General features: G+C 43.3%; 1 protein-coding gene across 5 annotated transcripts in view; it reads left to right on the forward strand.

The window, feature by feature from the left end:
* The first annotated feature begins 1,173 nt into the window (after positions 1 to 1,173).
* Positions 1,174 to 23,090, forward strand: part of LOC132143670 (glycerol kinase-like) — a 31,690-nt gene continuing 9,773 nt past the window's right edge. For 3 of the 5 annotated variants that reach the window (XM_059554096.1, XM_059554097.1, XM_059554098.1), the window contains exons 1-7: positions 1,175 to 1,393; positions 17,929 to 18,002; positions 18,524 to 18,630; positions 18,720 to 18,797; positions 20,592 to 20,671; positions 20,972 to 21,109; positions 21,569 to 21,678. In XM_059554096.1, the coding sequence (XP_059410079.1) occupies positions 1,301 to 1,393; positions 17,929 to 18,002; positions 18,524 to 18,630; positions 18,720 to 18,797; positions 20,592 to 20,671; positions 20,972 to 21,109; positions 21,569 to 21,678 (680 nt within the window). In that variant the 5' untranslated portion in view covers positions 1,175 to 1,300. Of the gene's footprint in view, positions 1,394 to 17,928; positions 18,003 to 18,523; positions 18,631 to 18,719; positions 18,798 to 20,591; positions 20,672 to 20,971; positions 21,110 to 21,568; positions 21,679 to 23,090 lie in introns of all 5 variants that reach the window. The other 2 variants (XM_059554099.1, XM_059554101.1) reach the window with 1 other exon arrangement.

Below are 23,090 nucleotides of genomic sequence, written 5' to 3' on the forward strand. Positions count from 1 at the left end.
GCTCTCTAAGCTCTTGTAGTTCTTTGATGTCACACACTGATCGGTCTGATGGTGATGATCCGCTTCAAGTCGAACAAGCCTAATGATTCAATGAACCATTCATAAAGAACCATTTACTTCACTCCTGAACGAATCAGCAATTTGAACGAATAAAATTAATGAATAAATGACTCGATGACCTTATCATTCAGACGTTTACCACCACCTACTGGCAGTTTTAGTTTATTATTTAGAGTATCATTTAATTAAATAAATAATTTCATATTTTCATAGTAATAATAATAAAATTAAGAAAATAAATGATTAAAGTTATTGTTCACCCAACCAAAAATGACAATTCTGTCATCATTTACTCACATGGTCCAAAAGAGTAGGCTATATTTTTTACATTTTATCAAACAAAATATTTCTTGCTGAACTTACTTTTTGTAATCTCTGTTTAATGCTTTACACAACAATAAATTTAAATTGTCTTTTGATATATACAAATATGATGTGCGATTAATGAATCACTACATCATGTACTTATTTAGATTTAAAAGCCCTAATATATATATATATATATATATATATATATATATATTAGGGCTTTTAAATCTAAATAAGTACATGATGTAGTCATGTATCATGTACTTATTTAGATCATGTACTTATTTAGATTTAAAAGCCCTAATATATATATATATATATATATATATTTATATATTTATATATATTTATATATATATATTAGGGCTTTTAAATCTAAATAAGTACATGATGTAGTGATTCATTAATCGCACATCAAATTTGGAGAAATTATATATAAAATTTGAAAACATAGAGCAGAGTTGCTATTGGTAGCCAGTGCAAATTGATAAGCTGAGGTGTGACGTATTCATTTCGCCTCGTTAAAAATTATTCTTGTTGCCGCGTTGTGGATTAATTGCAAAGGTTTGATAGAACTGGATGAAGACCTGCCAAGTGAACATTCCAATTGTCCAGCCGGGACAGAACAACAGCTTGAACAAGGAGTTGTAAAGCTTATATCACATTACATAATTTATTGCATCTTGTACAAGTTTTATTACAAATTGTATTATATTTCTCTATAATGAAAAGTTTAAACTTCAAAGTTTAGATTCCAGCGTGTGACACCTTTGGTAAATAGTGTATGGGGCGTGTGTTTACGTCATCACGTTCCGCTGCGCGTACTCGCAGACGTCAAAGCGGGAGTAAGGGCGGGCTCGGAGCGCATAGCAGTGAGGCCAGCCAGCGTCCAGTCTTAAATTTCTGGCTGCTGTGGTCTTCCACTTATTCAATGAACGGCACAATGGCTGCATCGTCGAACAGAATCATGCTGGGCCCACTCGTAGCCGCTATCGACCAAGGCACGAGTTCCACGCGCTTTCTGGTAAGTCCCATCTTGAGGACTGTCATCGTCGTGGTGGGGCTAAATTGGCTCGCATACAGATTGGAGAGTCCTCTCCGTGCCCTTGTCAACATGTGCGGGTAAATATGTCGGAGCCGGTTCAGATGGACTTCGGTCATGCCAGTTAACGTTACCCACGTGGATTCTCTTGGTCGGCGTTACGTCACAAATCATGTGACCTGCATAGCAACAAGCCGCCGCCGTGTTTGAAGGGTAAAACAAACCGAAGGCAATCAAGGCAAAGCCCGAGGAAAATAAAAAAGGTATCTATTCACAGAAGTTTTGTAGTGGATTATGTCAGTTATGGATACTAACGGACTACTTTGTATTAATGATGAATGATATCTGTGTATGCGAATGTATGTCGGTGGTGTGAAGTGAAGTGAATGTAATAAAACACTCATGTAAAGCGCTTTGTGACTAACGTTAGCTAACGTTACATGTATGTGAAAGGCGCTAGCAGCTATACAAATACAGATCTTCTTTCTTCTATTACAGAATGTCTTATCAATATATAGAAAGTCTACTTGCGCCTGCCTTGACCAGGTACCACAGAAAGCTGTCGCTTGTAGGTTTAACGTTACAATCTTGTCCCTATCGACATCCAGCTGAGTCATGGGAGAACAACCCAAAGGCATGGCCCAGGCTCGAGTATCCAGACATATACAATTACCTCATCAAATCCCCTGGCGTGAACACCATGTGTACATACCATGTGTCCTACACTTGCAGTCATGTTTAAATACCCATCAAGCATCGATTACATTAACTGTTCATTTAGAAAAAAAAAATGTTTATTCAAAAGCACTGTGTTACACAATGGCTGTAATGAGCTCAGTCTGTCAGTGGCACAGCTTGTACAGTGTCAGTGAGGGACACGGTTTTTTCAAAAAAGCAAAAATAGACTAACTGCAGAAACGTATCTTATTCCCCACACAACTAGTGCATTTCATTGTTGCTTATCAGTGTAGAGCTGCCGACCATTATGCATAGCAATGTCATAACATAGCAACAGAAAATTGAGTGGCCATCTCTGCAGTGGTATTATTTTGTTATTCTTTGATTTGCCGAATCATTGCTAATTTTTTAGGCATGATTCTCGGCAGTTTTCTCGACATATCTGCGCTCATTTGTCTTCCGCTTCGTGTTGCTTAATGGCGAGCGCTTGTTTGTTTTACCCTTCGCCGCGGTTGCTATGCGCGCGCAGTGCATTATGGGAGTAAAAGTCCCGGATGTCCGACCTCGAGAATTGCGTCTAGTTTCTGAATCGTTAGCTCAATCCCAGTCCTTCTAAGGCCTAAAAAACTTGGTTGTCAGTTGAGGTCATTGGTCGGTAGGGATTTTTTTTTATTATTTATTTTTTTTTTTTTTCTCCAGTGGCAGTTTTACACACACACACACACACGCGCGCTGATTTTAAATGTGTGTACGGGTACTTTTACGACAGTGATTCTGTATTCCCGTTTAAAGTCTGTTGTTGCCATAGACACGCAAAACGCACACACACACACACAAAAAGCCTTCGCGGGAGTTTGACAGGCGATCTCATAGTAGATTAACATGGAGGATTTGAACTTGAAAAACGGAGTGTACAGACATCTTTTTGTAGTCAAACAACATTCTTTGTTATGTTCATTTATGTGGTTTATTTGATTTTGATGCTATAAATTAACTAGAAGCAAGAGACGATCAGTTAGTTTTAACTGATGATCTAACTTACAGCGATCTGTTCGACACATTCAAGAGCCACAAAACGGTATTTATTGTTTACATTTCTTTAAAAAATGACCACATTTGAAAGGTGAAATAACCAAATGAGACTTTGTTTCATATTAAAAGTAATGTTAATGTCCTGTCTGTCAGCATTCTCGAGGTCGGACATCCGGGACTTTTACTCCCATAATGCACTGCGCTCGCATAGCAACCGCGGCGAAGGGTAAAACAAACAAGCGCTCGCCATTAAGCAACATGAAGCGGAAGACAAACGAGCGCAGAGCTGTCGAGAAAACTGCCGAGAATCATGCCTAAAAACTGTTGTGTTGTTAGTTGCACAAACAACAGCGTAAAGAGGAGTGACGTCTCATTTCATATGATACCTAGCAAGGCAACTGAGCCAGACTGATAAGCAACAATGAAATGCACTAGTTGTGTGGGGAATAAGATACGTTTCTGCAGTTAGTCTATTTTTGCTTTTTTGAAAAAACTGTGTCCCTCACTGACACTGTACAAGCTGTGCCACTGACAGACTGAGCTCATTACAGCCATTGTGTAACACAGTGCTTTTGAATAAACATATATATATTTTCTTTTTCTAAATGAACATTGTTAATGTAATCGATGCTTGATGGGTATTTAAACATGACTGCAAGTGTAGGACACATGGTATGTACACATGGTGTTCATACCAGGGGATTTGATGAGGTAATTGTATATGTCTGGATACTCGAGCCTGGGCCATGCCTTTGGGTTCTCTTACGAGAGCTCTCTCGTACTGCGTCTTAGCTAAGACGCTACGGGAAAAGTCTCTTTTCACGAAATACTGAAGCAAAAAATTATCCTTAATTTTGTATTTTTGTAAAGCGCATTTGCAGCAGTACACAGCCATAGGCGAGACGGCTCGTTTGCTCATTGGCTTGTTCTGCGGCAACTGCACAGCCTATCGAGCGCGGGCTGATGCAACATATCCTTGCCGAAACGGGTGTGGCCCAACCTATAAAAGGAGCTCGAAAAGGCGGACTCACCTGATTTTTCATCTCTTCAGCGAAGCTCACGCATCGCTGGATCACGGAGGAAGCAAGCGCCGTCTGAGAAAGCACATCAGCAGGACGAGCCATTCTGAAGCTGCTGGCATCGCCGCCTTCCACTGCCGTTCCTGCTGCGCTATCCGGTGCCTATATCCTTTCAATCCTGTTATATCCAAGCTGTTCTTTATGTGTGTGTGTGTGTTCGCCCTGCGACACACACTCGTAAAAGAGCTCGCGTCTTTTTTAAGATGCCTTCCTGCGGCTCGTCAGAGCCCCACTCAGCGAGGGAGACTGGTACGTCATCTGTGTCTCCTGCCTGGGTGAAGATCATGCAGCGCTCGCTCGCTGACGGCGGATGCCCCCACTGCGAGCTGTTGCCATGGTGACTCTGAGGACTCGCCTGGCCTTTTTCTCTGAGCCTGCATTCTCCGCTGCGCTGAGGCGCCGTAAAAGCATCGCTTCCAGCGGATTCCGGAACCGTCTTCAGCTCAACCGAGCTCGCCGGTTCGCCCTGCTTCACCGGCCCCCCTGCATCGCTTCCCGGTGGGCAGCGCCCGCTGTTTGCCGGCGCGTCGTCCGAGGAAGTCGATCTCAGGGCCGCGTCGGGGGAAGAGGACACGCGCTCTCTGCTAGCTTCGGGCAGTGAGGGCTGGGCGAGCTCCGAGGATCTCGCGCCTTCTGCTCAGAAGCCCAGCAGACGAGCTGACATCGAGAAGGAGCCGGGGCGAATGCTCGTGTTGGCCGCGATGAGTCCCGGCCGCGAGTGGTTTGCACCAACGCCCCCCCCCTCTCGTTCCCGGCTGGATGGTATTTCCCTTTCGGATGAGCGTACTTCTCAAAGCCCGCCTCATTTCTTCCTGAGCTTCACGAAGAGGTGGCGAAGGCTTGGAACGCTCCATATTCAGCACGAACTCGTTCGTCTGTCTCACTAGCATTCTCCACACTGATGATGCTAAAAACAGGAACTACCACTCACTTCCGCCGGTGGAACAGGCGATAGCAACGCACCTTTGTCCGCCCTCTGCTGGACGGCGGCAAAAGCGGTGTTGCCATCTAAAGCCTCCTGTGTGACGCTGCGTCGGCACTACTAACGATGGCTGCTTCATCGAAGCGCAGGTGTACGAGTTCCGCTGTGGCCGAGCTCTCACCCAAGCGCGCCGCTGTTTCAGTTCCAGGAATTGTGACTGTCTCAGCGTTTTCTGCAATGCGCAAGCCTGCACAGTTGCCCGCTTGCCTGCACACAAAAGCCGTTATCACAACAGCTTCAGCAACACAGCTCGAGACCCCCGTTCTCGCTCTACTGGCCGTCGCGCCGCGGGGACCGCGGCAGAGGATTACGGTGAGGCCGGGAGCCCCGAAGACATCCTGGGAAAGCCATCTACGCATGCTGCATGACGCTGCGTCGGCACTACACACGATGGCTGCTTCATCGAAGCGCCGGTGTACGAGTTCCGCTGCGGCCGGGCTCTCACCTAAGCGCGCCGCTGTTTCAGTTTCCAGAGATTGTGACTATTTCAGCGTTGTTTGCAATGCGCAAGCCTGTACGGTTGCCCGCTTGCCTGCACACGAAAACCGTTATCACGGCTACCCAGATATTTCCCGAAAAAGGTGTAATTTCTGGTGTCCCGGCCACGGCCGATGGTGCTATAAATGTAGTGACGATGCCCACTGCTCAGTGCCCATCTCCGCATATAAGCACAGCCCTTCACACAGGGCTCGCGCCTATAAAAGCGACTCAAGTCGATCACGCGCACTACATAGTAGACGTGCCCACTCCTCAGTGCCCACAATCACTATGTCACACGCGTCATGTGGTTTCTGTAAAAATGAAATCCGTTCATGTTCGTCCGGCCACGGCCGATGGTGCTATAAATGTAGTGACGATGCCCACTCCTCAGTGCCCATCTCCACATGTAAGCACAGCCCTGCACACAGGGCTAGCGCACATAAGATCGACACAGATCGGTCGAGCGCGCCGCATAGTAAACGTGCCCACTTCCTAGTGCCCACATACACTATGTCACATACGGCGCGGGGCTTCTGTAAAAACGAGGCCCTTGCACGTACATTCTGCACAGGCAGACAGCGAGTTGAAAGTGGTAAAAGTGCACACATGCAGCCCACGGTTACTCGCAGATATATCAAGTCCCACGGGACCCGCTCAGCCTCCCTCCAGTCGGTTAAGCGCCGGAACGGGGTCGAGGAAGAGCGATCTGCCCGCTGTGATCAGCGCGCTCCCCGCCTCAGATGCGCAGCACACTCGAGCGCCGCCGTTGCCCAGTCAACAGAGGGGCTGTAGAGCCTGTGTCTCAAAGCAAGGGGTGCTGTACAGCAGATACTTTCTGGTGCCCAAGAGAGACGGGGGTCTCCGGCCCATACTGGATCTAAGACAGCTGAACAGGCATTGATGAAACGCAGTTTCAAAATGCTCACGACCAGGAAGCTCCTCGCGCAGATTCGCAGAGGGGACTGGTTCATGTCAATAGATCTGAAGGACGCGTATTTTCAAATACAGATAGCGTTAAACCACAGGCGATATTTGAAAATCGCCTTCGAGGGCCAGGCATACCAGTTTGCAGTCCTGCCATTCGGCTTGTCCGTAGCTCCTCGTACGTTTACGAGGTGCATGGATGCAGCGCTCGCTCCTCTCAGACTCGGAGGCATACGAGTGCTGAATTATTTGGACGACTGGCCAGTTCTGGCCCGATCATGAGCGGAGCTCGTGGACCACAGAGCCGTTTTACTCGATCACCTCGAGAAGCTCGGCCTCAGTGTCAATTGGGTGAAGAGTTCGCTGAACCCCAGTCAGACGATCCTGTTTCTGGGTATAGTTCTGAACTCGTGTTCCATGACGGCGCGGCTGTCACCACAGCGCGCGATGGGCATTCAGCGTGCAGCGAGTTCTTTCCGCTGTGGCGCGACTGTGTCGCTCAAACACTGTCAAAAGATGCTGGGTTTCATGGCCTCAGCATCTCCGGTTCTGCGGCTGGGCCTGCTCCGCATGCGCCCCCTGCGGTTCTGGCTGAAGGCTCGGGTGCCGCGCAGAGCGTGGGCGTCTGGCCAGCTGCATTTCAAGGTCGATCAGAGCTGTGTTGCGGCTCTAGCACCTTGGACAGCGAACGGCTGGTACCGATCAGGTGTAAGCCTGGGGACTTCCCAGAGTGTGAAAATGGTGTCGACGGACGCCTCCACTTCGGGATGGGGAGCGCTGCTCGAAGGCAGACCGTCCTTTGGCCTATGGTCAGAACGGGAAAAGCTCCATCATATCAACTGCCTGGAAATGCTGGCAGTGGAGAACGCGCTGACGCGCTTTTGTCCCCATATCAAGGATCACCACGTCGTAGTCCGTTCGGACAACATGTCCGTGGTGTCCTACATAAATCGCCAGGTCGGTCTCGGGTCCCGAAACCTGTGCAGGCTGACGGAACGCCTCCTGATTTGGGCTCAGCGCAACGTGCGCTCGCTGAGAGCAGTGCATGTGCCTGGACTGCAGAATCTGGGTCCAGACAGGCTGTCCAGAGGCAATGTTCCTACGGGCGAATGGTCTCTACACCCGCAAACAGTCCGGCTGTTGTGGGAGAGATTTGGCATGGCGGAGGTGGACCTCTTTGCGTCCCACGAAAACGCTCACTGCCCCGCGTTCTTTTCCAAGAACGAAAGCGCGCTGTCACGGAGATGGCCGTGCTGCCCGCTTTATGCGTTCCCTCCCGTCTCCCTCCTTCCGCAGGTGATAGAACGGGTGAGAGAAACGAGATGTTCAATACTGCTTGTAGCACCTCTTTGGAAGAACCAACCATGGTTCCCAGATTTGATGCAGTTAGCAGATGTCGCCCCGTGGCCGGTACCGTTGAGGAGAGACCTCCTCTCGCAGGCCAGGGGCTCGATTTGGCACCCTCAACCGGTTGTGGTCCCTCTATGTATGGGCACTCAATGGTTACCCGCTGATCTCGCAGTGGGAGTGCTAAATACCATCACTCAGGCTAGAGCTCCGTCAACACGACGTCTGTATGCCTCGAAGTGGTCGGTGTTCTCCAGCTGGTGCACAGCTCGAGGTTATTCACCTCTTATTTGTGAGGTGACGGAGGTCCTCTCCTTCCTTCAGGAGCTGTTGGATAAGGGCAGAGCCCCATCCACGCTCAAAGTTTATGTGGCTGCCATCGCGGCGTTTTCTGAAACGGCGTCCGGTCAGTCAATAGGAAGGAATGATTTAGTCATCCGGTTCCTCAGAGGAGCTAGGAGGCTGAATCCTCCCAGACCTCCGTCAGTCCCTATGTGGGACCTCGCGACAGTTTTGGAGGCCTTGAAGGGTCCCCCTTTCAAGCCTATCCAATCGATTAGCCTTCAGCATCTGTCGTTCAAGACAGTATTCTTGTTGGCTCTCGCTTCTGTGAAGCGTGTGGGTGATTTGCACGCGCTCTCGGTGAGCCAGTCGTGCTTGGAGTTTGGGCCCAATGACTCGAGTCATACTCAAACCTAGGCACGGTTATGTGCCGAAATCCCTCAACACACCGTTTCGGGCTCAGGTTATTGCCCTGTCTGCCCTGCCGGTGTCAGGGGAGGATGGAGACTCGAGTCTTCTTTGCCCTGTCAGGGTTTTAAGAGCTTATGTGTCTCGCTCTGCTGCCTTTCGGCAGACGGAGCAACTATTTGTCTCGTTCGGTGGGCGTTCCAAGGGAATGGCTGTTTCGAGACAGACTCTATCCAGATGGATAGTTGACGCCATAGCGTTAGCTTACGCTTCCAGGGGCCTTCAGTGCCTGTTGGGCGTCAGAGCACACTCCACAAGAGGCATCGCCTCGTCGTGGGCGTGGTCTACTGGGATCTCCTTGCAGGATATATGTATGGCGGCAGGTTGGGCCTCGCCGTCTACATTTAGCAGGTTCTATAACCTGGAGGTTCCCGCCTTGCAAGCAAGGCTGCTGTCGGTATAGGCGAATCAGGGCCCTGAGGGGAATTCTGAGTTCACGAGCGCTATGCGCTGCCGACTGTTATATGGGCAGTATTGCGTAAGACCCGCATTGCCACATTGGTCAGGCCTTGCCTCGGCTGTGTGACGTCATATTGCCGCATCTACGGATGCTTCTAGATATGGGACGGAGGGCTTTTTCCCTTTTCTGTCCTGGACTCTCTGTGAGTCCCTCAGGTGACTGTGCACTGTAAATCCTGGGCGTTGCTTCAGGTTTATTGGTGTGTGATCCCTGCGCGCACGGCGTTTTACATTGGGTTCCCGTAGCGTCTTAGCTAAGACGCAGTACGAGAGAGCTCTCGTAAGAGAACGTACTCGGTTACTAAACGTAACCTCGGTTCTCTCTAGAAGATCGAACGAGTACTGCGTTCTCTGCCGTGCGCACGATTCACTCTGGTTCGCTTCGGCGATGAAATAAATCAGGTGAGTCCGCCTTTTCGAGCTCCTTTTATAGGTTGGGCCACACCCGTTTCGGCGGGAAGTGGCAAGAAGGGCGCGAAGCGCCCTTATTGGTCTGATGTTGCATCAGCCCGCGCTCGATAGGCTGTGCAGTTGCCGCAGAACAAGCCAATGAGCGAACGAGCCGTCTCGCGTATGGCTGTGTACTGCTGCAAATGCGCTTTACAAAAATACAAAATTAAGGATAATATTTTGCTTCAGTATTTCGTGAAAAGAGACTTTTCCCGTAGCGTCTTAGCTAAGACGCAGTACTCATTCGCTCTTCTAGAGAGAACCGAGGTTACGTTTAGTAACCGAGTACGTTGTTCTCCCAGGACTCAGCTGGATGTCGATAGGGACAAGATTGTAACGTTAAACCTACAAGCGACAGCTTTCTGTGGTACCTGGTCAATGCAGGCGCAAGTAGACTTTCTATATATTGATAAGACATTCCGTAATAGAAGAAAGAAGATCTGTATTTGTATAGCTGCTAGCGCCTTTCACATACATGTAACGTTAGTTAACGTTAGTCACAAAGCGCTTTACATGAGTGTTTTATTATTACATTCACTTCACTTCTCACCACAGACATACATTCGCATACACAGATATCATTCATCATTAATACAAAGTAGTCCGTTAGTATCCATAACTGACATAATCCACAACAAACTTCTGAGAATAGATACCTTTTTGATTTTCCTCGGGCTTTGCCTTGATTGCCTTCGGTTTGTTTTACACCCCCCCCCCCCCCCCCCCGTGTTTCTCTTAATGTTACGATTTCCAAACCTTAAGTTATAGCTCACTTTAGGAATTGACAGTTAAAGGGTTTTGATGCAATACTTAATGGTTTTTAACGGATTACTTAAGTGTAAAACAGCATTTAAAGGAAACTGTAATTTAATTAACGATGTGTGAAAGACCGTTCTTCCCCAGTCTCATAAAATAAATTTGGGTCGCACATAAATTGACAGGGTCGGTCGGAAACCGGAACCAAACAAATTTTTTTTTTAGGCCTAACGTTAGTTGGTTTTCTGTTTGCTCGGTGCTGAAGAATCTGCACTGAGAATCTGCTCAGAATCTGTGCAATTAATCTTGCTTATAATTTTCGTTTTACCCAGTTACACAATCTTTGGATTTGAGCAGCATTACAAAGTCCAAATGTTTGCTTAAAACACACTTTAAATTTCCACAATGATGGCAGCTGTATATGGAAGCATATGGGTAGCAATTAGAGCCCGACCGATATGGATTTTTGGGGGCCGATGCCGATATTAACTCGAAAAGAGCCGATTTATAAGCCGATATTTTGATTTTAAAAATAATCTGGATATTAGACCCATTTCCTATAAACTGCATTTACACAACATTTAATAGCAAAATATCTGCCTGTTCTATGTATGTGGGCTGTATAAACCATTTTCCAGAATGGACTATGTTAAAAAAAAAGCCTTAGATTACAGTCTCAATGAATAAACAATTGCACATCAAAAGTATATATATTTTTTAATGATCAAAAAACATTAAACATTTAACACTTTTACTTTCTTCCAGTTGAAGCTGGTTTTAACAGTCTGTGTGTGTACTGTAAATAAATTATAATACTAAATACATGTTTGCTGCTGACCGAAAGGAGGAGGAACAGACTATGAAAGAGCTCCCGCTAAACGTTTTTAAAACTCCGCCTATGCCATAGCGCAGCGCAAATCGCGTTGTATCTGAAGGGCAACGCTGAGCCCAGCGGCAAACGCCGTGCATACCGCGTCCTGTGTGAAAGGCCCAATTACGCGGTCATTATGTGGGAAACACACCGCAATAGAATAAGAATAAGTTAAACGCTAACATTATAGTTTGACCTCCTATTAACGTTCGCGCTCTTCCACTGATAAACATGGTATTAGCTTTGTGGCAAAATCTAATATAGCAATGCATTAGCGGCTGTTAGTGATGTTACAGAATATTTAGAAGTGATAATGATAGGACCGTTAGCTAGAACTACCACACAGTTTTTTATATACAGGGTATGAACTAAATCTACAATCATTTCACATGACGAACGACAGACTCACCGTCAAAACAGTTGATCGCTGTTGTTAACTCTGGAGCTGCAGAGCTCCCTCTGGTGGGCACACTATGCAACACTCATAACATGAGTGAAGCATGAGACTCTGTTTCTCATGTTTCATCGGCCGTTATAAATGCCGATGCCGATTTAAATGCAATTAGCTTATATCGGCCGATAATATCGGCCGGCCGATATATCGGTCGGGCACTAGTAGCAATATTCAATTTGGAATGTAATATGCAAAATGACAATGCAATATGTAAAATGGCAATGCATTTCTGTATTTACATTTACATTTTCCAATACATTTGTGCAACGTTTGGTGTAAAATGAAAATGAAAATTAAATTACATAATTTTCATTTGCCATTTCATACACCAGTTTTAATATGTAAAATGAATACTAATTTTAACACTTTATAAGTTGCAAAATTAAAATTAAAATGAGAGAGCAGTGCATGTGCCTGGACTGCAGAATCTGGGTCCAGACAGGCTGTCCAGAGGCAATGTTCCTACGGGCGAATGGTCTCTACACCCGCAAACAGTCCGGCTGTTGTGGGAGAGATTTGGCATGGCGGAGGTGGACCTCTTTGCGTCCCACGAAAACGCTCACTGCCCCGCGTTCTTTTCCAAGAACGAAAGCGCGCTGTCACGGAGATGGCCGTGCTGCCCGCTTTATGCGTTCCCTCCCGTCTCCCTCCTTCCGCAGGTGATAGAACGGGTGAGAGAAACGAGATGTTCAATACTGCTTGTAGCACCTCTTTGGAAGAACCAACCATGGTTCCCAGATTTGATGCAGTTAGCAGATGTCGCCCCGTGGCCGGTACCGTTGAGGAGAGACCTCCTCTCGCAGGCCAGGGGCTCGATTTGGCACCCTCAACCGGTTGTGGTCCCTCTATGTATGGGCACTCAATGGTTACCCGCTGATCTCGCAGTGGGAGTGCTAAATACCATCACTCAGGCTAGAGCTCCGTCAACACGACGTCTGTATGCCTCGAAGTGGTCGGTGTTCTCCAGCTGGTGCACAGCTCGAGGTTATTCACCTCTTATTTGTGAGGTGACGGAGGTCCTCTCCTTCCTTCAGGAGCTGTTGGATAAGGGCAGAGCCCCATCCACGCTCAAAGTTTATGTGGCTGCCATCGCGGCGTTTTCTGAAACGGCGTCCGGTCAGTCAATAGGAAGGAATGATTTAGTCATCCGGTTCCTCAGAGGAGCTAGGAGGCTGAATCCTCCCAGACCTCCGTCAGTCCCTATGTGGGACCTCGCGACAGTTTTGGAGGCCTTGAAGGGTCCCCCTTTCAAGCCTATCCAATCGATTAGCCTTCAGCATCTGTCGTTCAAGACAGTATTCTTGTTGGCTCTCGCTTCTGTGAAGCGTGTGGGTGATTTGCACGCGCTCTCGGTGAGCCAGTCGTGCTTGGAGTTTGGGCCCAATGACTCGAGTCATACTCAAACCTAGGCACGGTTATGTGCCGAAATCCCTCAACACACCGTTTCGGGCTCAGGTTATTGCCCTGTCTGCCCTGCCGGTGTCAGGGGAGGATGGAGACTCGAGTCTTCTTTGCCCTGTCAGGGTTTTAAGAGCTTATGTGTCTCGCTCTGCTGCCTTTCGGCAGACGGAGCAACTATTTGTCTCGTTCGGTGGGCGTTCCAAGGGAATGGCTGTTTCGAGACAGACTCTATCCAGATGGATAGTTGACGCCATAGCGTTAGCTTACGCTTCCAGGGGCCTTCAGTGCCTGTTGGGCGTCAGAGCACACTCCACAAGAGGCATCGCCTCGTCGTGGGCGTGGTCTACTGGGATCTCCTTGCAGGATATATGTATGGCGGCAGGTTGGGCCTCGCCGTCTACATTTAGCAGGTTCTATAACCTGGAGGTTCCCGCCTTGCAAGCAAGGCTGCTGTCGGTATAGGCGAATCAGGGCCCTGAGGGGAATTCTGAGTTCACGAGCGCTATGCGCTGCCGACTGTTATATGGGCAGTATTGCGTAAGACCCGCATTGCCACATTGGTCAGGCCTTGCCTCGGCTGTGTGACGTCATATTGCCGCATCTACGGATGCTTCTAGATATGGGACGGAGGGCTTTTTCCCTTTTCTGTCCTGGACTCTCTGTGAGTCCCTCAGGTGACTGTGCACTGTAAATCCTGGGCGTTGCTTCAGGTTTATTGGTGTGTGATCCCTGCGCGCACGGCGTTTTACATTGGGTTCCCGTAGCGTCTTAGCTAAGACGCAGTACGAGAGAGCTCTCGTAAGAGAACGTACTCGGTTACTAAACGTAACCTCGGTTCTCTCTAGAAGATCGAACGAGTACTGCGTTCTCTGCCGTGCGCACGATTCACTCTGGTTCGCTTCGGCGATGAAATAAATCAGGTGAGTCCGCCTTTTCGAGCTCCTTTTATAGGTTGGGCCACACCCGTTTTGGCGGGAAGTGGCAAGAAGGGCGCGAAGCGCCCTTATTGGTCTGATGTTGCATCAGCCCGCGCTCGATAGGCTGTGCAGTTGCCGCAGAACAAGCCAATGAGCGAACGAGCCGTCTCGCGTATGGCTGTGTACTGCTGCAAATGCGCTTTACAAAAATACAAAATTAAGGATAATATTTTGCTTCAGTATTTCGTGAAAAGAGACTTTTCCCGTAGCGTCTTAGCTAAGACGCAGTACTCATTCGCTCTTCTAGAGAGAACCGAGGTTACGTTTAGTAACCGAGTACGTTGTTCTCCCAGGACTCAGCTGGATGTCGATAGGGACAAGATTGTAACGTTAAACCTACAAGCGACAGCTTTCTGTGGTACCTGGTCAATGCAGGCGCAAGTAGACTTTCTATATATTGATAAGACATTCCGTAATAGAAGAAAGAAGATCTGTATTTGTATAGCTGCTAGCGCCTTTCACATACATGTAACGTTAGTTAACGTTAGTCACAAAGCGCTTTACATGAGTGTTTTATTATTACATTCACTTCACTTCTCACCACAGACATACATTCGCATACACAGATATCATTCATCATTAATACAAAGTAGTCCGTTAGTATCCATAACTGACATAATCCACAACAAACTTCTGAGAATAGATACCTTTTTGATTTTCCTCGGGCTTTGCCTTGATTGCCTTCGGTTTGTTTTACACCCCCCCCCCCGTGTTTCTCTTAATGTTACGATTTCCAAACCTTAAGTTATAGCTCACTTTAGGAATTGACAGTTAAAGGGTTTTGATGCAATACTTAATGGTTTTTAACGGATTACTTAAGTGTAAAACAGCATTTAAAGGAAACTGTAATTTAATTAACGATGTGTGAAAGACCGTTCTTCCCCAGTCTCATAAAATAAATTTGGGTCGCACATAAATTGACAGGGTCGGTCGGAAACCGGAACCAAACAAATTTTTTTTTTAGGCCTAACGTTAGTTGGTTTTCTGTTTGCTCGGTGCTGAAGAATCTGCACTGAGAATCTGCTCAGAATCTGTGCAATTAATCTTGCTTATAATTTTCGTTTTACCCAGTTACACAATCTTTGGATTTGAGCAGCATTACAAAGTCCAAATGTTTGCTTAAAACACACTTTAAATTTCCACAATGATGGCAGCTGTATATGGAAGCATATGGGTAGCAATTAGAGCCCGACCGATATGGATTTTTGGGGGCCGATGCCGATATTAACTCGAAAAGAGCCGATTTATAAGCCGATATTTTGATTTTAAAAATAATCTGGATATTAGACCCATTTCCTATAAACTGCATTTACACAACATTTAATAGCAAAATATCTGCCTGTTCTATGTATGTGGGCTGTATAAACCATTTTCCAGAATGGACTATGTTAAAAAAAAAGCCTTAGATTACAGTCTCAATGAATAAACAATTGCACATCAAAAGTATATATATTTTTTAATGATCAAAAAACATTAAACATTTAACACTTTTACTTTCTTCCAGTTGAAGCTGGTTTTAACAGTCTGTGTGTGTACTGTAAATAAATTATAATACTAAATACATGTTTGCTGCTGACCGAAAGGAGGAGGAACAGACTATGAAAGAGCTCCCGCTAAACGTTTTTAAAACTCCGCCTATGCCATAGCGCAGCGCAAATCGCGTTGTATCTGAAGGGCAACGCTGAGCCCAGCGGCAAACGCCGTGCATACCGCGTCCTGTGTGAAAGGCCCAATTACGCGGTCATTATGTGGGAAACACACCGCAATAGAATAAGAATAAGTTAAACGCTAACATTATAGTTTGACCTCCTATTAACGTTCGCGCTCTTCCACTGATAAACATGGTATTAGCTTTGTGGCTAATCTAATATAGCAATGCATTAGCGGCTGTTAGTGATGTTACAGAATATTTAGAAGTGATAATGATAGGACCGTTAGCTAGAACTACCACACAGTTTTTTATATACAGGGTATGAACTAAATCTACAATCATTTCACATGACGAACGACAGACTCACCGTCAAAACAGTTGATCGCTGTTGTTAACTCTGGAGCTGCAGAGCTCCCTCTGGTGGGCACACTATGCAACACTCATAACATGAGTGAAGCATGAGACTCTGTTTCTCATGTTTCATCGGCCGTTATAAATGCCGATGCCGATTTAAATGCAATTAGCTTATATCGGCCGATAATATCGGCCGGCCGATATATCGGTCGGGCACTAGTAGCAATATTCAATTTGGAATGTAATATGCAAAATGACAATGCAATATGTAAAATGGCAATGCATTTCTGTATTTACATTTACATTTTCCAATACATTTGTGCAACGTTTGGTGTAAAATGAAAATGAAAATTAAATTACATAATTTTCATTTGCCATTTCATACACCAGTTTTAATATGTAAAATGAATACTAATTTTAACACTTTATAAGTTGCAAAATTAAAATTAAAATGTATTACAAAAATGATTATATATCTATAACATGTTCAAGCAAAAACGGTGGCAAAATGATAATTTAAATGCTATTTTTCTTAAATGCATTAACACTCACAGTCAAGACACTTACGATTGCATTTTCATTCAATGTCCCGCAATGAATGTAGCAAAATTCAATGTGCACATTGAAAATGCATTCCAAGCCGATCACGTCTCCGCCCCCTCGCGCCATGTCAATCACTGCGTGAACAAGGCGGGGCTTGCAGAAGATCAGAGACTCAAATCTCAAGAAGAGGATTCAAGTGAGAGAACATGGACAAGACAGTTGGTCCATGTACGTTTTGATCATTTCGGCTTATGGCTTCAATATTTCATTCGCACTTGTGGGCGGAGCTGAAACGCTGCTTTCATCTGATTGGTCGAATCGCTTCACCTTCAGCTCGGTCTTTTCATTCTTTCTGGCAGAATAAGAGTCAGTGCGAGTGAAGCACTGTAATGTCTGAAACCACCGCTCACTGTTAATTAGCATAATATTTGAATCCGATGTACCTGTGCACATAATTCGTAAATAGCATTTAAATGATAATTTTGCCACAGTTTTTGCTTGAACATGTTATACATATCTAATCATTTCTGTAATAGGCTACATTTTCATTTTAATTTTGCAACTTATAAAGCGTTAAAATCAGTTTTCATTTTACATATTAAAACTGGTGTATGAAATGGCAAATAAAAATTATGTAATTTAATTTTCATTTTCATTTTGCACCAAACGTTGCACAAATGTATTGGAAAATGTAAATAAAGAAATGCATTGTCAAGTAGTGGCGATCTGTTGGAAATTCAATGTGTTCCTTAAATTTTCTTAAGTCTTAAATTTAACTTCAGAAACCCTGCTTGTGGTGCTCTGTAAGAAATGTCACTGTAGGCTATTGTGGGCTGTATGTGTTAGATCTGACAAGGTTGTGGCACTAAAAGTGGACAATTCATTATCATTTCTTTGTGTGTCCAGTAGAAGAGGTTTGTGTTTAAAGAGGGTGTGCTTGTAATTCTTGGGCCTGACAAAGAAACATTCCTCATATTGTTAAAATGTTGTGGCCAGAATTGTTACTCAACAGAAAAGCTTAAAATGAGGTCAAATACTGGGATTAATGGCCTTTGCAAATAATTTCTGGAAATTTCAGTTTTAAACATCAGTGACAAATCACTGCAATACCACGCTGAATTGCAGCAGGTACAAGTCAGAGAAACACATCTCTGGTGTTTCTTTCTGAAAGATGATTTTTTTTTTTTTCTTTACTTTGACTTGTGTCTTCTAATATTAAATGTTGAATTTGGACAGATCGGAGTATTATCAAAATTAACTCTCATATGATCAAATACCAAAACATATATTTTTTAATAACTTAAAAATTCGTTGTTCTTTTAATTGTAGGTTTTCAATGCAAAAACAGCAGAGCTTCTCAGTCACCATCAGGTTGAGATTAAACAGAGCTTTCCTAAAGAGGGGTGAGTATTGTGTCCTTTGTGTTGACACTGGTTCAATGGGGCAATGGATTATGCAATATAGTAGAAGTACAATTTGTGATTCAAATCATAAGTTCACTATTGGTTCATACTGTTATTCTGGATGAGCTGAATAGGATTTTTTCCTTTCACATTGATGGCAAAGATGTCAGCTGTGTTATGCACAGTGTGCTATATTTAAGAATCATGCAAATTTCATATGGCTGGCTGGAAGTGAGAACCAGGGTTATTTTTGTATCACTGAGATCCTGTTATATTTTTTAATTTAATATTTTCTGTTTTAATTTTAATTAGAGTTGTAGTCATGTAATGTGTGTTTGTCACATTTCTTAGTTGTTGTTTTTTAATGTTTATATACATTTTTATTTTTTATTTTGAAGTACATTAGTTAAACAAAAAAAAAGAGAGAAATATTGTATAATATAAAGTTTTTAGGTATTTCTTTATGTATGTTTAAGTTAACTATAGTAACCTGTTAAAAATGATATATTGTCTTCCCTCAGCTGGGTTGAGGAGGATCCAAAAGAGATTCTTCAGTCTGTGTATGAGTGCATGGACCGAACCTGTGAGAAACTAACCCAGCTCAACATTGACATCTCGAACATTAAAGGTAACAAGACAACTTATTTCTCCACTCGCCTGCTATTACGTGCTCATGGTTGTTTATTTTTATTTCTTCATGTTTTAATCGGTCTGCAGCTATTGGTGTGACCAATCAGAGGGAAACCACCCTTGTTTGGGACAAGGAAACAGGAGAACCACTTTATAATGCTATAGGTAAATATTATTACCTTCATATTATATATGCCTGGGGTGGACTGGCCATCTGGAGCACTGGGAGTTTTCCCGGTGGGCAGTTGGACAATGGGGAAAATTTTAATTATAGTAAATTTATGTATTCTTCATCGGCCCACTTGAGTTAAAATTATTAATCCAATTAACTTTCTCAGACTCCGATAGCAGTGTAACAGTGCTCGGCAATGACAAAATGATTGAAATGGCCAATCAAGTCATAGGAGGTGAGATTGAAATTGTTCATATAAGCTGAGCAGGAATTCTGTCACAGTGCTGTTTAACACTTGAAGAATGTTCAGCTGCTTACATCTTCTCAATGTATTTGTTAATTTTCACACAATGTAATTCCTCATTGTGTGTAATGAGCAATGAACTGGATAGTGAATGTGAAAAGTGTTTGCATGTTGTGAATGTTACTTGTCTTTTGTGGTAGCCTTTTGGTGACTTCACTTGTCTAAGAAAACGATTCATTAAACTCAAAGTAGGAGAGTTCTCATCTTTAGACTTGGCTTTCACTCAAAGTGTGTCGTTGTTTGGACTGTCATGTATTAACATAAAAATATTGTTTGTTTGCAATTAGTTTGCATGCACTATTTTATTGGAAATAAGTGTTCTTTATTATATATATATATATATATATATATATATATATATATATATATATATATATATAATATTTATGAAAAGAGTAGAGGTGTGACCTCGGCATCCTGGCTAAATTCGTCCATTGGCCTCCTAACAATCCCCATATCTGCTGATTGGCTTCATCACTCTGTCTCCTCTCCACCAGTAAGCTGGTGTGTGCTGGGCGTTCTGGCGCAATATGGCCGCCGTCGCATCGTCCAGGTGGATGCTGCACACTGGTGGTGGATGAGGAGATACCCCCCTGACAATGTAAAGCGCTTTGAGTGGCTAGAAAAGCGCTATATAAATGTAATGAATTATTATTATTATTATTGTATGTTTGCAATTAGTTTGCATACATTATTTTATTGGAAAAGTGTTCTTTAACTGTTTACAGCCTTAGTTCTCTCTCTTGGACAAGACAAATTCAAGTGTCATCTTTGGGTAAAGTCCAGGGTTCATGAACTGCAGCCATTTGATTTTGGGTTTGTCCTTTTCAGGTCTGTGTTTAAAAGCAAGCATCCAGTTAAAGGGTTAATTAGCCTAAAAATGAAAAATATGCCATCATTTACCCACCCTTAAATAATTTCAAACCCATTTGACCCAGTTTTTTCATAAAATATAAAAATAATTTTTACACAGTCAAACACAATAATCCTGTTCCATAGGAGATAGTGAGTAGGGACTTTTTAAAGCTCCAACAAAGAACAAATTACCACAAGAAAAGCACCGTAATGACACCGTAATGAGTTCACATGACTTCTGCACTATATTCATATAATCTTTTTTTATGGCGTAATTCAACTTTAGCAACCCTGTATAGAAAAGAGCAGAGCAAACATTTGTCATGTACATCAGAAAAGAATAGGTGAATTAAAATTTAAAGTAGTATGTCAGTCATTCATGGTAATTGGCATAAAAAAGGTGTTTTTATTTCAATTAAAACATTTTAGTAAGTGATGTCAAAAACACATAATGAGCTGGAGTGTCATGGTGTTGTGGGCCACTCTATGCCAGAAAGTCCCGGGCAACTTTTTAGTCCCAAGTCCACCCCTGCATATGACCATTGTTTAGTATATGAGTAATGATATCTTCTGCTTTACAGTCAAGAATTAAATAACCAAATAATTTCTGATTTGCTTGGATGTTTAGTTTGGCTTGATCTGCGGACCCAGTCAACAGTAGAAAGGCTCATCAACAAAACTCCAGGCAGAAACAAAAACCATCTCAAGGTGAGAGTGCCATTGTCTCCTTGTAAATAAGACTGACATGATCTTGAACAGTTACATCCACAATCCATTATTATGTTAAACAGGTTTCAATATGTCAGATAGGAAGTCTACAGGAAATGAAAATTGAAGTTTTGATTGAAGTCTTTTAATCTTGTCCCACCCTAATTTTTTATTTAAACAGAAATATATTCAAACATAGAGGAAACATTGCACTTATCAGTCCACTTCGAACTGCACTTGGGTTATTTTTTATTTCTGTTCCTGTACACAAAGTTTTTGTACTTCTCTTGCTTCATACAGCACAAGACTGGCCTACCCATCAGCACATACTTCAGTGCAGTGAAGTTACGCTGGCTGATGGATAATGTTGAAAAAGTACATGAAGCTGTGCTCTCTCACAGGGCCATGTTTGGAACAGTGGACTCCTGGCTTATCTGGGTAAGAGCAGTGCCAGTGAGGTTTCTCTTCTGCATCTCTATAGTGTTTGTGTATATGTTTTTGAAGTTTAATGGTAAAAGAAGAAATCAGTGCACGATTAAGGAGCATTCCAAGGTTTTAGACTGCTTAATGATTACACTTATCCTTGTAGATACTCAAAAATAAACTCAAGCACTTGGTCTTGGATTGAATTCAGATGCTGTAATGGTTTACAACCACATTTCTGAATACATTTTGCATGTATTCTTAATCAAGCAAACCTGATTCAGGTCATCAGCTCAGAGGAGATTCTAAGACCTGAAATGGATGTTTAAAAAAAAAAAAAAGATATGAGAAATGAGCAGAGTTGAGGAGACTCCAGGAACGTTGTTGGGAACCACTGCTCTATTCAGTTTGAAGTGATCATGATGTAAATATTTTAACTTGTCTAAATAATCTGTGATAACCACTAACTTTCAGTGCCTGACGGGGGGGAAAAAGGGAGGTGTTCATTGCACAGATGTAACCAATGCCAGCCGGACAATGCTCTTCAATATTCACACAATGGACTGGGATCCAGAGCTCTGCAAGTAAGTACAAATTTGCATACATACAGTTTTATATACATTTTTATGGCCCAAAGCTTATTTGCATATGTAAATGTCAAAAAGAGTGTTGGATACTCCACCCAAAATATAAAAATGTTATCATAATTTACTCAACCTCATGCCATCCTAGACTTTTTTTCTTCTATGTGACTCAAGTTTACGAATCACTGTCTTCTCAAGCAAACCTATAGGTTTTTGCTTCTGACCAGCTGTCCCTCCAAGGTTTGCTTGACATAAATGTTAGCATGTTTGTGAAACATGATGTCCAATTATGTTGTGAAATAAAACTGAAAAGTGGTTAGAAACGTTTGAAATGACACCATTTGAGTCAGAAGACTTGGGTCATATGGATTACCATCATGTTTGTTGAGTGTGGTTTTTGAAGCGTAAACTTTGAGGGTTCATTCACTTGTTTGAGTTCATCTGAATAATTCATACATTTGGAAAGTGATAGTGAGTAAATAATGAGGATTTTCATTTTGGATTTGGAGTATCCCTTTAAGACTGGAATACACTACATAACTTTTTTAATTTACACTGCACATTACACGCTTGACAATTTGTGAATGGTTAAAGAGAAAAACTGACCATCATACACTGAATGACAGACTATCACACACTACCAGATTTTCAAGTTATTTCAAACACAACAAACCCGCTCAGAAAGATGCCCATCATACACTGTGGTTTTATTTATTGATTTATTTTTCTTCCTCCTCTTTATAAAATCTGTCAGTTATGCCTAAAATATCAGAGCAATAATCTGGGCAAAAGATGTGTAGGGTATTGTAACGGTAGCGGGCCCAAAACTTAAATAAAACGTCTAACTTAACTATACACAGTTCGGGCGCCAGACAAGCTGAATCTTGTCAAAATACATATGCTATTTGTTGCTTTTTACCACGGAATGTCTCTATTAGCCACCGATTACAAACATAAATCAGAGTCTCACACAAAGAAAGTTAACCTTCACAGTTATATATTTTCACCAAACTAACAAGGAAACAAAACAAAAAAAAATAATAATTCACAAGTTCATTGTCATGTTATGTAGGTATATTTTCTTAAACAATGAAGGTAAGAAAATCACAAAACACCAACAAAGGAGATCAAAAATAAATAATAGGAAAAGAATTATTATGCACCCTTAGTTTCACGCAATATTTCCTCAACAGGAGGTACTGGAAACAGAAAGGATGAAAAAGTCTATATAAAGTATAAAGAGATCACCTTGGTTTGAATTCAAAATAAAAACATACGTTCTTCAACACAAAAAAAAACAATTACAGGAAAAAAAATATATATAAATACTTCTACACGCTAAATCAAATCAAACACCATGAAATGGAAAAAGTCTCTGACTTGGTGCGCTGTGATGAATGGGCGTGCTTGAA

Source organism: Carassius carassius, chromosome 7 (assembly GCF_963082965.1).
Source record: "Carassius carassius chromosome 7, fCarCar2.1, whole genome shotgun sequence".
NCBI lineage: Eukaryota > Metazoa > Chordata > Actinopteri > Cypriniformes > Cyprinidae > Carassius > Carassius carassius.